Source organism: Falco punctatus (assembly GCF_963210335.1).
Source record: "Falco punctatus genome assembly, chromosome: 11".
In the NCBI taxonomy this organism is placed as follows: domain Eukaryota; kingdom Metazoa; phylum Chordata; class Aves; order Falconiformes; family Falconidae; genus Falco; species Falco punctatus.
The window spans coordinates 11708611-11724825 of NC_137591.1; the positions used below are offsets into that span (position 1 = coordinate 11708611).

The 16215-nt window shown below is 46.4% G+C and overlaps 1 protein-coding gene across 2 annotated transcripts in view; it reads left to right on the forward strand.

Annotated features, from left to right (window-relative positions):
- Positions 1-15050, forward strand: part of EIF2B3 (eukaryotic translation initiation factor 2B subunit gamma) — a 102186-nt gene extending 87136 nt beyond the window's left edge. For both annotated transcript variants that reach the window (XM_080406160.1, XM_080406159.1), the window contains 2 exons: positions 3347-3450; positions 14834-15050. In XM_080406160.1, coding sequence (XP_080262286.1) covers positions 3347-3450; positions 14834-14886 — 157 coding nt within the window. In that variant the 3' untranslated portion in view covers positions 14887-15050. The remainder of the gene's footprint in view (positions 1-3346; positions 3451-14833) is intronic.
- The last annotated feature ends 1165 nt before the right edge of the window (positions 15051-16215 follow it).

Genomic DNA, 16215 nt, shown 5'->3' on the forward strand with positions numbered 1-16215 from the left:
AAAACAAATTCAAATTGAAATTTCAGCCATAAATCAAATGCCCCAAATTAGTTCCTCTTGTGGGTTTGAACATGCTCTTTGGATTTTAAGGTCAGAAGATATCCGTTTTCACCGTGCTGAAAAGTTTAAAAATATACTACATTTTTGGGAAAAAAAAAAAATATGGTTTGCATTATAAAGCAGTACATCAAGAGTGCACGTATGCGCACACACAACAGTGTCGATGAAGCTGGATGCTGTTGGAGCACCTTTGAGGACTAATAGCACCTAATTGTTAAGCAAGGCAGGAACCCCGGTGGCTGTTTAGCCAGGAAGAATAGAGTACCCTGAGATGTGATATTTACCCTGTAAGAGAATAAAAGTTTATTCCTTACTCTTCAACCTAAAAAAATAGTAAAAATTAAATAAACACACAAAATACTTCTCTTGGCAGGCTTTATAACATACTTTTTTTTAAAAAAAAAAAAGGCATTTACAAGTGGTTTCAAAATGGCTGTGTTACATCTGTCAGCGGGTGAAGGGAACACCCACAAATTGTGTTTTTATCTCTTGAAGTTTTGTTCCACTTGAGCAATAAAAGTCGGATTCGCTGCTGGTTTGTGTGATTGGGGTAATCTGAGCGTTGAGTATGGTTTTAAAACTTCAGCAGTTGGTTGGGTTTATAAGTTTTAAGAAACTCCTGGGGTGGCAGAGTTCTTGGGGTTTGTTTTACCTTGGCACTGGCGAAGGGGTGGTTTGTGAGCACCTGGCACAAACAAGTTCATCTTGGTTCCCCAGCCTGTCCCTCCCATCAAATGGTTTGGCAGGAACCTCCCTTATCTTTGATGTTAATGTCATCAGCAGTTTCTTGGTTACAAAGCTATTCTTTCTCCAGGAGTTGAAAAACTCCCCAAGTAAGGCTCTGAACACACATCCAGTATTCTCCAGCCTGAACTCCAGACCAGCAGCTTAAATCCTCTTTCTGTTGGGGAATATCCTCCTGCATGAGGATAATGCTGAGAGGTGTAGTGTACTCATAGTTGCTGTCATGCTTAGAAGAAGTGATAGATGGTGGGAACCTAAAAGTTTGCAGGGGAAAGCTCTCGTCCAACTGGCTCGAAGCGGTGGAGGAGGAGGTATTTTGGAGTGTGCATTTTGGATGGGAGCCATTTCAGTGGGAAATGAGCGACCTCTTATCGCCTTCACTAGTCCGTTTGAAAGCCAAGTCAGGATGGCAGCGGTGGACCGTCCTCCCTCCACCAGTTCATTCCCTAGCCCAGCTGCAAATGCAGAATTGCTCTCACTCAGCGACCACTGTTGTGCAAGATGATGGCCTGAGCCGCTGTGTGGGCACACAGAGCTATTGGAAAGGAAGCAGACTGTGACAGTGTGAGAGCAAAGGCAGGCAGGGATCTGCTGTGTATCTTTGCCGCTTTTTATCTTATTAACATGTTAGTAAAAACCTTGCCAAGGCAACCTGAGCTGGTTACTTGCAGCGTAATTGCTCATATTGCCTCCTTATAGGTCAGAGAAGGGGGAGTTTAAGCGAGTTAAAAGAATAATTGTTCAGAGGGGACAGTCTGTTCAAGGAGGGTCGTAACTGCTAACCACTGTGGCTGAGGTCCGGTTTTATTGCTTTTACTCCTGCAGAATTAATGCCGGTTTTGTGGGGCAGATGGTTTCTGCTCTGACTCACACAAGTAACAGAATTGTAATCTGTTTAATGGCAAATTCTGTACACTAGATAATAGTGAAGTGTGAGCGGGAAAATACTAGGAATTAATTTTAGGATCAGTGCTCTGGAGTGAAGATTTATGTTTCTCTCTTCTTCTGAGGACCACAGCTGGCTAACTCTCCATTCAATATAGAATTGAGAACTCGGGGGTTTGACCTGATACCAAAACCCTTCTATGCTGTTAGTTCAGATTCCAGGGTAGCAACTCTGTCCACAAGCCAGCCTGATGGTGCGGTGCAGCTGTTTCAGTAGTGCAATGAGTAGTGGTGATGCCCATGACCAAGGTGGGGAACGGCTACAGGTCATTAAACTGTGGAACTCACCATGCAGAAAGTCACTGAAGCTAAAAACTTCAGACAGAGATCAGCTGTTCAACTGAGGATAGCAAGAATATCCACAATGGTTGTAATTAATATTATCAGAAATATTGGGGAAAAGATATGAAATGCCATGGATCACAATAGGATTAATACAGGAGAGCAGATTATCTGCATCTCTCTGGGGTGATATATCTCACTTACACCATCCTCCTGATCAGCTGGTTTGGTTTTGATTTGTGTTAGACAGTATTTTTAGACACTTGTTAGCTGGGTGCCTTCAAATTTTCTGTCCTTCAATGACTTCTATCTTTGCACATGTGAAAATAAGGAAACAAACTATTTGCATAATTGCTTTTTTTCTCTGTAGCTTTGAAAGACATTACATTTAATAATATTTAACAGTACTGATGATGCTGAGTGAATGGCATTTCAGGACACATCACAGATATTGGTAAAGATTCGTAACTTCCATGTTACTGCATGGAGGGCTCAGATCAATGCAGTAGTAACTCAGCATCTCTCAGCAGAGGAGTTAGGAAGCCAGCACTTGGACTCAACTTCTTTCCTATCTGGGCAATCAAGTCAGCAGGTTTGAAAGCTGGTATTATAGAATCAAATATATTTTGGAAGAGGGTGACTTTTGCTAAAATCCCGTCCTATGTAGCATTTCAGACTTTGTGGTGTCAAAGGCTACGTGAGTGTGAAGGTATCCAAAGCAGGTCCAGTGTGGGTTTCATTGGTTTAGTACTGCAGCATAATCGTGTTTGGATGCTCAAATGTAATATGAACAAAGCAAACCAGCTGAGGTATTGATCTCCCCCTTCTCGCCATCCTCTCTTAGTGCCTGGCAAGCTGGAACATATGAATCTTCTCAGCAAAATTCACAGGGAAGGACTGGGCTGCTGCTCCTGTCTCCAAGTGGCGAGTTGAGCGGAGAGGCCACTCCCGCAGTTACCCAGCCTGTCTGTGGAAAACACAAGACCTGATCCAGGTCGCTTGTCCCAGGCCAGTGTCCTGCCTCTGAAATCCTCTGGCAGTATTTAATCTGTTAAGGAAATGTAGAGGAAAGCTGTTCTAACAGGAGGTAAAACTGGAAACCCTTTTTTGCAAACCCATTCTGACAGTTGGCATTTCAGTGTTTCCAGCAACTGGGTGTGAGGATCAGAAGAACAGAAGTTCTTGGGATAAGAGCAGAACTGAACTTACTTACAGGATCATGTTATGGGCTCATTAGATATTCCAGTGGATACCTTTGCTTTGTACCTGTCATTTTAAATTATTTTCTTGCTTTACTTTTGTGTTTATGTTGTAGGTGCTGTCTTCAGGGCAGTGTTATTTGTCATAATGCCGTGATAGAGAAGGGTGCAGACATCAAAGACTGTTTGATTGGAAGTGATCAGAGGCTGGAAGCTAAAGGTAAGTAGAGAAGCTGTATTTACAGTGCATTGGTAATCATCTTCAGGATTTCTTCCTACAGCTTTTCCTCCTGCTTCTTCATGAAGTGGCAGTTCGACAGTGTGGTGTCCTATAATATTCAGATTTGTTTTTCATGGAAAGTACGGCTTCTTGGCATACGAATAGTTCAGGGACTTGCTCCTTTGAAGCTGGCAGAAGAACTGTTGTTGTTATAAAGAACAAAACTGGGTGCTGAAAGTCTTTTCCCAGAGACCACAATTAGATCAGCCTGAAGTTGTCCTCAGCAGAAGGAGCCATTATTTTGAGTAGTAATCATTGTCAGTGTCAGGGGCGATGCAATCAAATCATTGATCACACAGACATCCTTCTCTTTATAGATGCTGCCAACCCACGGTGCCAGCATACTCCCATTCACCTTGCTCCAAGCAAAAGCTTGAGGTGTAATATCATGCTCGGAGCTGCTGTGCTCAGTAAGAAACACAAGGGAAGCTACATTCAGATCGGCTTTACTGCTATGAAATGCTATTTTGGGGCTTCAGGGAGGTTACAACTACTTGGCCCTCATTTGGGCAAGGTTAAGCCATCCAGTGGAAGTGTGCGTGGCAAGGCTCGCGGTAACCGCCTGAGTAGAACTGTTGATTTCCTGCCCTAAGAGATAATGGGCAGGAAATGGCTGTCTGGGTGACTGCATCCCAAGCAGAGGGCTTTTTAATGAATATTTATAGTTGGGGTTTGGCAGATCCCTGCTTTAGGGTGTGGACTGAGGACAAAAGTGAGTTCCTTCACAGGCTCCATGTGAAGTTATTTAGTCAGATCAGGATTTGTTTGCTCGCTTCGTCTTTACGGGTGGATTCCCATTTGTAAGTATCCTGATACAGAGCAGGGTTTGCACTTAATGTAGTGTAGCGTAACCTATTGTCAGCTACGCATATGACAAATTTTCCTTTAAATTGAAACTAAAAGTGAAAAAGACTCACGAAAACAAAGTATTGATCTTGCAGTTGCACGTCTTAGATACTGTAGGAAACACGCAGTGAGTGTTCTGTGCACTGCAGTCTTGGTCCCTGTATACCAGAGTGTGCCTACTCATGGCTTGGCCGGTCACATCCGTCTGAATCAGTGGCCCTTGCAGGATTCATCCCCTTACCCCATCACTGAAGATTTACACTGTTCATGATGCTCCACCTCTGTCCTCCCCTGAGCATAGAATCATAGAATTGTATAGGTTGGAAAAGACTTTTAAGATCATCCAGTCCAACCACAAACCTAACACTGCCAAGTCCATCACTAAACCACGTCCCCTAAGTGCCACACCGACACATCTGCATGGATCAGCAGGAGAGCTGAATCAGGTCACATTTGGTTACTAACTTGCAGCATGAACTATGGGGAGACAGCGTGTAGATTGAGCTAATATAGGAAATAGGAATATGTTTGATGTCTTCAGTAGGTTATATCAAATGGAAATATCACCCTTTGACCTTGCTCACACCTGCTTCAGCAGTCTCTTCCAGGGACTTTTCTGCAGGTCCTAGTCTGGTTAGTCTTAGTATGGAAACCATTCTTTCTTCTTGATTGTCCTTGTCATCCTTGTCTGAATATTTTTCAGGGTCTGTAGATGTATTTGCAGAGAGAGTAACAGAACTATAACTTGTGGCTCATTTGCCTGCTCTTGTAGAGTCTACAAGACCTGCTCATCTCTCCAAAGTCTAAAGCCACTTCTTAATGACTCTGTGAGCCCTTTAGTTAAACTGTTCGGAAACGTATGATTGATGTTAGCAAAGACACATTCAGGTAGATTATGAATACACCACTATGCTAAGCAAGAAAAAATAATAAAGCCTCAGTTCATTTCCCTGCCTCAGTTTCCTAACTATTCTGGAATTTCTTTGGACTGGGGCTCAGGTTCTCCTCGGTGGTCTGGGATCTGTCTGCGAAGTTCATGACTGACTTCCTGAACTGTGGAGTCTTCCCAGCCCAGCATGTCTCTTCTGACCTTGGCTGGTCCCATAGTAAACTGGGCCCTCTTTTTCGCTGTGAAAGCATGCCATGACTTCCTTTCCCCTGCCCAAGACTTCCTGTATCTTGTGCCAAGCTTTTGGTGTGGCCCTGTAAGTCTGTTTCCATATTCCTTCTTTCATCAAGACTTTGGCTGTGTTCTGTTTGGTAACTTTTCCTTCTTCAAACTCAAGCCTCCATGGCTGGGTTAGAAAAAAGCTAGTTCTCTTGGGCTGGAGCCACCTTTTGTTGCAAGCTGATCACACTTCAGCAGACGTAAGCGGTAGCAGCTGGCTGTTGACCCTAGTCTGGGAGTTACATGCTAGAAACCTCCTCAGCAAAGCTGCAGACACCTTCCCAGAAACATTAAAAAAATAAAAATACAGCTATCCCTTATTCCAAAGCATCAGCCAGGATTCATCAAAGGTAGAAATATCCCTGAATCATCCTACACAGCCCCAAGCAAATCCTGCAGTTGACTTTGCTGCAGAACTGGCTGTGTGCTCCCTGCTCAGCCGTATGAGTCCTGGCCATGCTGCCCAGGCAGCTCAGGGTACAAGAGCTCTTTGAGCCAGTGGTGCACTGACCCTCCTTTCATAAAATGAACTCCAGTCCCATGCAAGGAGGATGGCAGGAGAACAGCTACCACAAATGATACGCAAACGTAACTCAAACCAGCTCTCATCCTTTTCCTTCTGCGGAAGAATATGGGCATATTTAGGGTGGTCCAAATGGTACAGCTGGGAGTAATGGGATTGAATTAAACACAATTTATGTTGGCTATCTGGAACGTTTTCCTAACAATGTGGTCTGGTAGGCTGTGGGATAATCTCCCTGGGGACATAGTGGGAGACCTCATCACTTAATAATGGGCTTGGCAAAGCTCTGGACACCTAAATAGAGGGAACACTCCAACACTGGTTACTGGGGCAGATCAGATGCAGCCTAGTACTTTCAAACTGAAAAGAAAGTTAGAGACACAGGAGGGAGCAGGTAACTGTCAGCAATGATGTCCCAGTCCTTCCTTGACTTCTGCCATATCACAACACTGGCCAGCAGAGATGGTACTTTTAAGTGACTCTGTTACAACGTCAAGGTATGGAGTTCTGTTAAACTTCTGGATTTGCAAGCCATGTCTCCTGAGAGCCATACTATTCTCTTCCTACTGCTTTTATTACCATGCTTAGGAAGCATCCACTTTCCTTCCTCTTTGATACTTTAATTTAAGGAATTTGCTAGCAGAGAACAGATGGGCTTTGTGAAAGCTACCTCACACAGGTTGCAGTTTGAAAAACATGTTGGTACCTAAGGAAAAGGAGGCAGTTAGTAAAGGGATAGGAAATGGCAGGCAGCAGTTTTGAAATAACTTAATTGTACGGAGTATTCAGTCACTGTTTCAAAGACATTTATTAGGTTAATGCTCCAGCCTTTTTGATGAACCCATTTTTAGAGGAGCTCAAAAGCAGCATGCACTCATTGAAGCACGACTAGAGAGAGGGAGTACTGGTGATGGGCCAGTTGAGGAATCAGATGAGCCCTACCCCAGTGAGTAGTTCCCACAGGAGTCTCTAAGCCACACGTAGTAGGGACTACATTATACAGCTGGTATAGGTTAGCCAGGTGGAGGCACATACAGTAGAGTGGCCTAAGCTTTCTTCAAAGCAACACCAAGAACAGAGATGGTAAAGACAAGACACATAGCATAGAACTAGCAAAATGGACGTAAAACTCACCACCTTATCCCTCTCCTTCATCTCTGTTGTCATTGGGGCAGGGATGGTTTATGGGCATTGGGAATTAGAGACCCAGTGTTGTTTGGGGACAGCCTGAATCACTGCCCACCCAAAAACTGCATTACAGCAGTTGCCACAAAGCCTATGTTCAGAAAGGGAAAAAATACCAGCACTCAGGATGCTGATGTAATCTTACCTTGGTGTCCTGATACATACCTAGTAGTAGCATGTCCTCCTTTCTATGGCTTTTCTGCAACGTTTGTCATCTTAATGCTTCACAATTCTTAACAACCTCATTTCTGCCTTCTCGATATGAACGTGGTTGGTTTTTCCTCCTATTTTACAGAGACCTGAGAGACAGGGAGATTCCAGTCATGTGCCCATTCATTTGGACTGGCCAGCTTAAGTGCTGAAGTTGCATGTTACATGTGGTGTTTTCCTAGTTATTAAAAGACTTGACATTTTAGCCTTAGCATTTTTTTTGTAAGTGTTGGGAGGGAAGGCCCAGTCTGCTGAAAAAAACCCCACCCAAACAGTTTTATTATACAGAATGATGTTGGCCCTCGCATGGATCATTAGCAGTGTCAGAAACTTGAACTCCATTGTACAGCTTTCTGCTGCTTCAGCTGAAGGGAACTGATAGTAGTAGGTCACCTTCCTGAAAGGGAGCTGGATCTGCAGTGGGACAAGAGAAACTCTTTGCCAGGTTTCACGGATGCCCATGGGCATCAGCAGCCCTGAGACGCAATCCTGGTGCTGGGAGAAGGCAGCTGTAGTTCTTGTAGGCTTTACTGCTCCTGCCCTCAGCATCAGCTATTGGGCCCTAACTACATCACTTAAGTCCTACCTGATCCTGACTCGTGCTTCAGAGCTGCCTGCTATGGCTCTGTCCCAGTAGCAGACTCATCCCATTCCTAGCTTTTGGAAAAACCTCTTTGGTTTTTCCTCTAGTCTTTGTCCCATGGAGATTCTTGGTTTTCTCTCTTACTTAGTTATTCCCAGACACCCACCTGACGACTCCTTGGGTCTGACCATAGCTGCTGTTTCCAGTCCCCTTGCCTAACAGTCCTATGCTCCATTTCCCATCTGGCACTTGCCCCCTGACTGCTTTGAGTCAGACTGCATCCCTTTCCGCACCACTGTCGTGCCTGAGCAGGATCATTCTGGGCACAGGAGCGAAGCAGTTGTGTGCAGAGTGCACTGGTCCATAAAGCAGGGATACAAGCACTGGGGAAGTCCTGCCTTCCTCCTGTGCTTCCATGGTCCAGAGTGCTCACTGCAGAGTCTCTGGAGCTTTTAGCTGCCCTCCTGAGAACACGTGCAAACTGAGATATTTTTTTTTCCAGAGGTTTATCACATAGCCAAAACTGTGTGGTTTCTCACAAGAACAGAAAAAGGCATATATCCAGTGAGGACTGGCTCCCGTTTCCGATCATTTTCCAAGTCATGTTCCAAGCTTGGAGTCCTAGGACTTCTCAATGAAACAGAGTTAAACTGTTTTATTGTAATGAGGGCCAAAGAGCACATTTTTCTTTAATGTCATCCTCTGAAGGCAGGTACAGTTTATCAAACCTCCACATATGAATGGGTGACTGCTTGTGAGGATGCTTTGCCCCAGCTGAGATTTAGCAGGATAGGGACAGGAAGGAACTGAGGGGCTTTCTGATGCTCTCACTGCATTCAAGTAGAGACAAGCATCTGCTCTTGCAAGATGCTGAGTACCTCCTGGTGAAGTCTTCAGGAACTGAAAACACTTAGCACGACACAAGGTCGGGATCAGAAAGCATGCTGCAGTGCAGATGGGAGTTATGAAAGCTCATGAAGAACAGACACAGACTAAACAGTGCACACATGTATATTGTGCACTGGGGTGCAAGATGAGCTGGAGATGATGTAGGAACGGTGTAAATTTATAGCAAAACTGACAGGTCCGTAAGATTTGCTCCCTAAAGTAGTTTAACTACTGAGTGTCTGTGACAAAGATATTGTTGGCAGTTAAAACAGGCATCTCTTAAATAGTTGTCATTTTTGTTTCAATGACTATGCAGCAACTACATTTCAAACTGATCCTAATAAGCCTCTTTTCCAAGTTGTATAAAAATGGTTTATGAGTTCTGGCCTTTGCAATGGCATAAAACTTCCCTAGAATATCCATCCAGCAATGCTTTGTCCTCCCCTCTGCCACAGGGGACTGTCACACTTACGCATACTGTCATTCTCAGCCGGGGAAGTTCAGGCTTCCTGAGTGAGCGGGTTAAATGAGCTGCCACATTCGCAGCATGTTGATTGTGAAGTCTACCCATAAGGCAGCAGTTCGTAACCTTGTGGAAATATTTTTACATGCTGCACGCAGAGAAAATAACCACTTGTGCTCTGCTAGAGCTCAGCCACATGAAAGAGCCAGGAAGAACACCCCAATGGATGCTGAGAAAGGAAGGGGACCTCTACTTGCATCCAGCACAGTGGGCAGCAGTGTCCAGCAAATATGGCATCTCTGCCATCTTAGCAGGAAGTGTGGACAGAGTCGTTCAGACTGACGTTTCTGAGATCCCTGCTTGCATTTGCTTTGAGATGGTGATACCCTGTGGGAGCACATCGACCAGCACAATCCAGTCCCTTTCTTAAACACTTTGCTAGGACGGCGCCCCAATATTAGGGCTCAAGTGCGTCCCCCTCCCCGAGGAGCTTGCTCTCTTAGGCACATCCCCAGCTTTTGGTCTCCTTTTCCCTTTATTAACCTTCCTCTTAAGACCCTGACCGATCACTTTCCCGTACACCTCTGTTTCTAGTTCCTTCACTCCCCCCATCCTTCTCTAAGCCACCATAAATTCATCTCTTTTGGGGCACTGAATTCAGTGTTGCCTTTACTTTACACTCCCAAGACATGTCTATTCCCTAGATGGGTTTGAGGGTGAAAGGGTTAATCCTGGTTGAATACTATGAGAAAAGCCTCAGCTGAAGCAGGTGAACAGGCACTGTGGCTGGTGGTTGCTGGAGAGGAGCGAGATGTCTACTGCCCACTTGTTCCATGGGTCAGAGCTGACCTGCCTGGAGCTACTGCCAGCCCCGTGCCCAGTGCCCCTGCGGTGAGCTGCACATCCCACCCTGGGAGTTGCTGGGGCACCCAGCTCAGGGAAGCATCGCTCCCAGAGACCCCTGGGCTCGGCTGATGGCTGCACAGCGGGCTGACGTGGCGCTTGGGAGAAATCTGAGACACTCCTGGCCTTTGGGGCCACAGCGTGGTCACCCCCAGATCTCCAGTGATCACGTAAGTAAAGTGTGGCTGGGGAGAGAGCAGGCCGTGACTGGAAAGCCCCACTGCTCTGTAAACACAAACAAATCAGCCCCCATCACCTGCTTCCCTTCTTTATCTCTACATGTAATTTAAAACACCCTCCAGCCTCCCAAAGTCAAGCTTCAGCTGCTTCCCATCCCCGTAAGCCCCTTTAGTTCCTCTCCCCTCCAACCTGGCTGCTTTTCCAGGGCCAACCATCGCTGCAGAGACAAGTTGCTCTCCTCTCCCACTCTCTGATCCTTTCTGTCCTGGGTGAATGTGGTAGGAACCACCCACAGCGTGTGTTTTCGTGCATGCGTTTCTACAGCCACCCCTCCCCCCCGCCTCGTTTTTTAAGCTAAACTATCTCTTGCTTTAAAGAGAGCAAATACACAGCAGTGGCTTTCATCACTGCTGTATAATAGAGCAGTAATTCTGTGCCAGGGACTGTTTTCTATTTTATTTTAAAGGGTTTATAAAACAGTGTATGTAATTGAGTGAGTAAACTGAACGTTTTCTGGAGCCCCTGAGGGCTGGAACTTCGTGGTGGTCCTGGGCCTAGGCCCTAACCCTTTTTTTTTTTTCCCTCTCTCTCTTCACCCCCCCCCCCTTTCCCCTCCTTCCCCTCCTCCTTTACAACCCAGCGTTGCCACCAGCAGCAGCAGCAGAAATCTGTCTGGGGCTAATTGAGCAAACAACAAGGAGATGCTTTCACATGGCTTTTAAAGGAATGCTCCGGCATCCCCTTTCTGTGAGCAACTTGGCAGGAACCTGCCGGGAAGGCTGGGGAGCTCAGGGTCCCCGGCCGCTGCTGGGGTTTGTGCTGGGGCTGCGCAGTCATTTCCGCCCCTCTGTTTATTTGCATTACAATTTGGTTTTAGCCAAGCACCAAAAGCTGCTCTGCTCCCCAGCTCTCTAGCTCGCCTTGTGTGTATGTTTTTAAGGGGCTAGTGTACAGTATGTGTAAACAAATGTCTTCCAAAGCAGGAACGCATATATAAAGAGTGACAGGTTTTTGATTTACACTCAGTAAAATCTCTGTGGACCCTCGGTTCAAGCACCCAGGCTGACTTCAGGCTGGGCTGCGTCAGCAAGTTGAAGCGAAGTGCTAATCAGGAGGTTGAATGTGTTGATCAGCTCTGGATTTGCTTAGCACCAGATGCTCCCAATCTGAGAAGATCTAGTTGAACATGATTTAAGGTTGCAGAGTCCAACTCTAAGGCTTTCTGAAAGTCCTTTCTCTAATCCCTCTTCTTTCTCTGTGGGCTGAATGCATCTGTAACCCTGCCAGTGTCAGATAAAAGGCAGCCTGGTAAGAAATCCCTAATGGGGAGCTGGGGAAGGAGAAGGGAGCTGAACAGCTAAGCATGTGAGATACTTCTCCCTCCTCCCCCCGAGTTTCAGGCAGAGTTTCTGCATGAACTGAGCTTGCTGGTACCAGCCAGAGCCACTGGCAACTGGCAGCCACGGCTGATAATGAAACGCTATGAAACGCTATCCGCAGCTCAGCTCTCTGGCACACACAGTGGAGTCTGAATTCCCTTCCCTCCACAGGGGGGGCTTTGGGAAGGGAAGAGGGAAGCAGGGTGAATCCTTATCTGCCTATCGCATCCCCTCGGGGTGCGGAATCAGGCTTTGTTTCTAGCAAAACCATTCCCTTTATCGCTTAAAAACTTTCTCGCGGATTTTAAGGCAGGCACGTTCATGTGTTTTCTTTTAGCCTGTACAAGGAGAAATGAGTTTGGTGATTTCATGCGAGTCTCTGAGGTAGCAGTGACATACCGGGCAGGCCGTGTGTGTGCGCTTCAGGGAATCTGGGCCACACAGATCAAGGAGCAGGCGAAACAGACAGAGCGATGGGAGATGAGGGAATGTGTGCTCTTGATTTCCTGTGTGGCTTCAGCTACTTGAACTCCCTAAACTCACTGCTGCCTCAGTTTCCACATCCACAAAATGAGAATGCTCTTACGTGCCCACTCTCAAAAAGCATTTTGAACTCAGCAGGTGTAAAATGCAAAATAACCATAGGGCAGCTACAAGCATGTCAGTGCAAAATAAAAATAGTTGGTACCACCTCTGCAACAAAGTATGTGACATGACCCATCCCAGCTCTGTACATTTAGGAGAGTGCAGGATGCTGTCTGGAATGAAGGAAAAAGTTCCTTATTAAAAAGTATTGCTACAGATAACCTATATATAGAACCATAAATCGACATGGCTCTTTATAAGCCTAGATGAAGGCATGTTTAATCTGCAGAGGCATAACGTAATTACTCTCACTGGATGGTAGCCAGGGTCTTATTCACATCATAGAAATCAACATGATAGGTAGTCTGCTTGGAGGAGGTTCAGGAATGGAGTCACAGGAGTTGCTACAGGGCCTGTTTGAGATATATTGGGAAAGTTGTTGGGGGTGAGGAATGTTATAGCAAGAAGTGCTGCAGGTTGGATTTGAGGTACCTTGGCAAAGCTGTGTGGGGTCCAGGACGGGAGGGGAGAGGCGCTGAAGGCTGGACTTGGGGCTATTGGCAGAGCTGTGCTGGAGAGGTTGTGTGGTGCTACCTACATCACACTTGCACCTGGCACTTGTACAGTCAGTCCCTCATTTTCCTGAGCGCTGCATCCAGCTCTGCTCGTCCTGCCCAAAGTGCTGGAGATTGGGTTCTGTGTTCCAAATTAAAGCTCCAAGATGTTAGTATGTAGCTTCAGGATTCATTATCAGTTGTCGCTAAATACCTTCAGCAAAGAACTGATGCTGAAGATGAGAAGCAGCTCCTTGATCTCTTTATTTTTGCCTTCAGGAAGGGGTCTCTGAAGGATGCTCATGTGGCTAACCCACTCTGTCCCCCAGGCTGAGGAGAGAGCAGGATCCGTACGACTGTGGGATCAGGGGTTTAGTGGGAAATTATCTTGCCGCAGTCCAAAACTCCTTGAAGTTTATAGAGCAGGTTTTGATCAAACCTTTTCTGGAGCAATGGTTTGCATGGTGCAAAGGTAATGTCTTGAATTTTAAACCAAGAGAAGCATCGTGTTGGCCCGGCCAGTTTGGGGATTGCCAGGAATTTCTTCATTTAGCCAAAAGTGGCATGTTTGTTGTTTTGCAGCAGTCTTGCAAAATCTGCTTCCCTGAGGGGAGGAGTTTTAGGTGGGTAAATAAAACACAACTCCTTATTTCCATGCTGGGGGGGGCGGGTAGGAGACAACACAGCCTCCACCAGTGTATCCCAGAACCTCACAGGCCTTGATGCTTTATCCCAGGCTCCAGAGCCAGTTGTTATTCCTAATGTGCAGAAGGGGAGATGGAGAGCCTAGGGGCATGGGTCGAACCACCTGAGCTCCACCTGAATAGGTAGCCAGCTCCCAGAGAGCAATTTAGATTCACTGCCTTCCCCCACAGTACCCTGAGGATACCCACTTTGAGCACACCGGCTTTGTGTCATGCTCTGAGGCCACATGGGTTTTCTAGGCACTTGATGGGCTTTCAGTTGCATGTTTTTATTATTTTGGCTTTAGATCCTTTATTTGCAGTCCTTCGCTGACAAGCTGCTTTTGCATTTTAAAGGGAAGGCCCTTTCAGTACAGTGCATTAACAGCGCTGGGGCAACGACTGGCACCTTAATGTGTCTACTGGGGCTGTGCAGAGCTCCTGGGAACAGGCAAAGGAGTGACTGTAAAAATTGCCCTTCCAACAAAATTGCTCCACAGGAGTCCAAGGAGGGCTGTCCACCATTACCCTCAGAGATGATAACTGTCCTCAGAGACCTTGCTTCACACAGATACTTTTGGAGAGGCTCCATCCAGACCTTAATGCAGGAAGGAGAAGCCAGGTTTAAATAAAATCTTTTTAAAACCACCAAAACTCTATTTTTTTAAGCTGCCAGGGTTGAGATTGGATTGCTGAGAGGATCTCACGCTGCCTCGGTGATGGTCCCCTGATGCTGAGCAGCCCCTCTCCCCCCCAACCTTCATGCAGTTTGAGGGCACACAGCATTCTTTAGGGCTGGGGTAGATTGCTGATCTTTAATTTTATGTCAGATCTCCATGCTGGATGTTGATGGTTCTTTGCCCCAACCTAGGTGTGCACCTGTCAGCAGCAGCTGTGACTTCCATCAGGTCTCTCTTGTTTAGTAGTGACACACGTGAAAACTCTCATTAGAGAAACCTCCTAATGTTTAGTCAGTTGTTTAGGCTTTTGCCATGTGGGGAGGGATACTGTCGGAGAGATGCTGGAGTCCAAAGAAAGACAGCAAATCTGTCTTTGAGTTCCCCAGAATCTGCTTTTCTCATTTGTTTTAAAATTGCGGATTTGAAAAACGCAAGGTCTGAAGCACTGCTGCAAAACTCAATTCCTCTGCTTTTCCTCCCTCTCTCTTTTCAGCCAAACATGTTAATGAAGTCATTGTGGGCACCGAACAGCTGATGGAGATATAACCCGAGTAGGTTTTAAAGATTATTTTATGGAAGCCAGCAGCAGAACCAGATGTTCAAGCATCATAAGATCATCCATACAGATCAGTACTGGCACGGTTTACCCTATCATTGCTCCTTTCCTGTTCAGCTTTATATTTATGTCTTAATAAAGAAGTATTTACAGAGCGGTGTGTCCGTCAGCCCCTCCCCCCTCATTGGGATGCATGCGGGTTTGTGCCGGGTAATATCGGTTCCTGCGCGCCCGGCGAACGCACTGTACTTTTCCAGCAGAAGGGAGAGTGGGGACCACACAGAATGCGCCCCCTCCGAAGAATGACTTAGCCACCCTCCCTGCGATGTAAACCACATCCCTGCAGTCCTGCACCACCATCCCTGAGCCTGGGAGAGACCGCTCGGGACACTGCTTGTGCATCTCATCAACACAGCAGGCGGGCGGCGAAACACAGTGGTAATGCGGGCTGCTCTTTGCAGCCCGGTGGCTTCACCAGCCTCCTCCTCCTCCTCTCTCTCGTGATGTTGCCCCATAGCACAGAAGTGTTGAAGCTGTGCCTCTTCTCTTCTGTAATGCAGTTGAGGAGTTTGGCACCCGTTTCTGTCAGGGCTGTTTGGTCTGTTACTTTGAAATCCTGCCCAAGAGCAAGAATGTGAGAGGGCTGGAGGGATGGGGGAGTGTGGGGGGAAGTGGGGCGTAAGCAGTGGACATTGTCTGCCTTATTTTGGTGGTTCTTTCTCTTGTCAGCCCGCTGTTCCTAATCCCAGACAAGAGGTCCCTCCCCACATCTAGATGATCTGTGGATGACTATACCTACGTCTGTGAGATGAGTCGAGTGTGCTAATGTGAAACGCGTAGCTTTGTGGTCAGGGGTTGTGCCAGGATTGTAAAGCACCTGGATGGGATTGAAACACAAGCTGTTCTCTTAACGTTTATAAATTGGACGCAAGTTCCTACCTAAAAGCTGTTTATTAGAATCTGGTAGGATTCAACGGGACATTTATCTGCCCCTGGCAGTTTGATATCCAGAGGTGCTACAGCAACTGGCTGGGATGGTATTTCATTAACTGAAGTGATAAATTTTAAATGTGTGCTTCATGGGCACCAGTGTCCCCTGAGGAAAATTACCATTTCCTAGCTAATTTGACAGGAGAAAGATTATAATCCAGACATTCCCTGAGTTTCATAAACAAAATCCCTGCTCCAAAGGACCAGATTGGGATGGCAGGTATGGGTAAGGATGAGCTTCAAGGCCTTTGACAAGCTGCAGGAAGAAGCAGCGTGCTGCAGTTCGGCTCTGGCTTTGCGCTAGAGGTTTTGCCTTGCATATGTGTGCA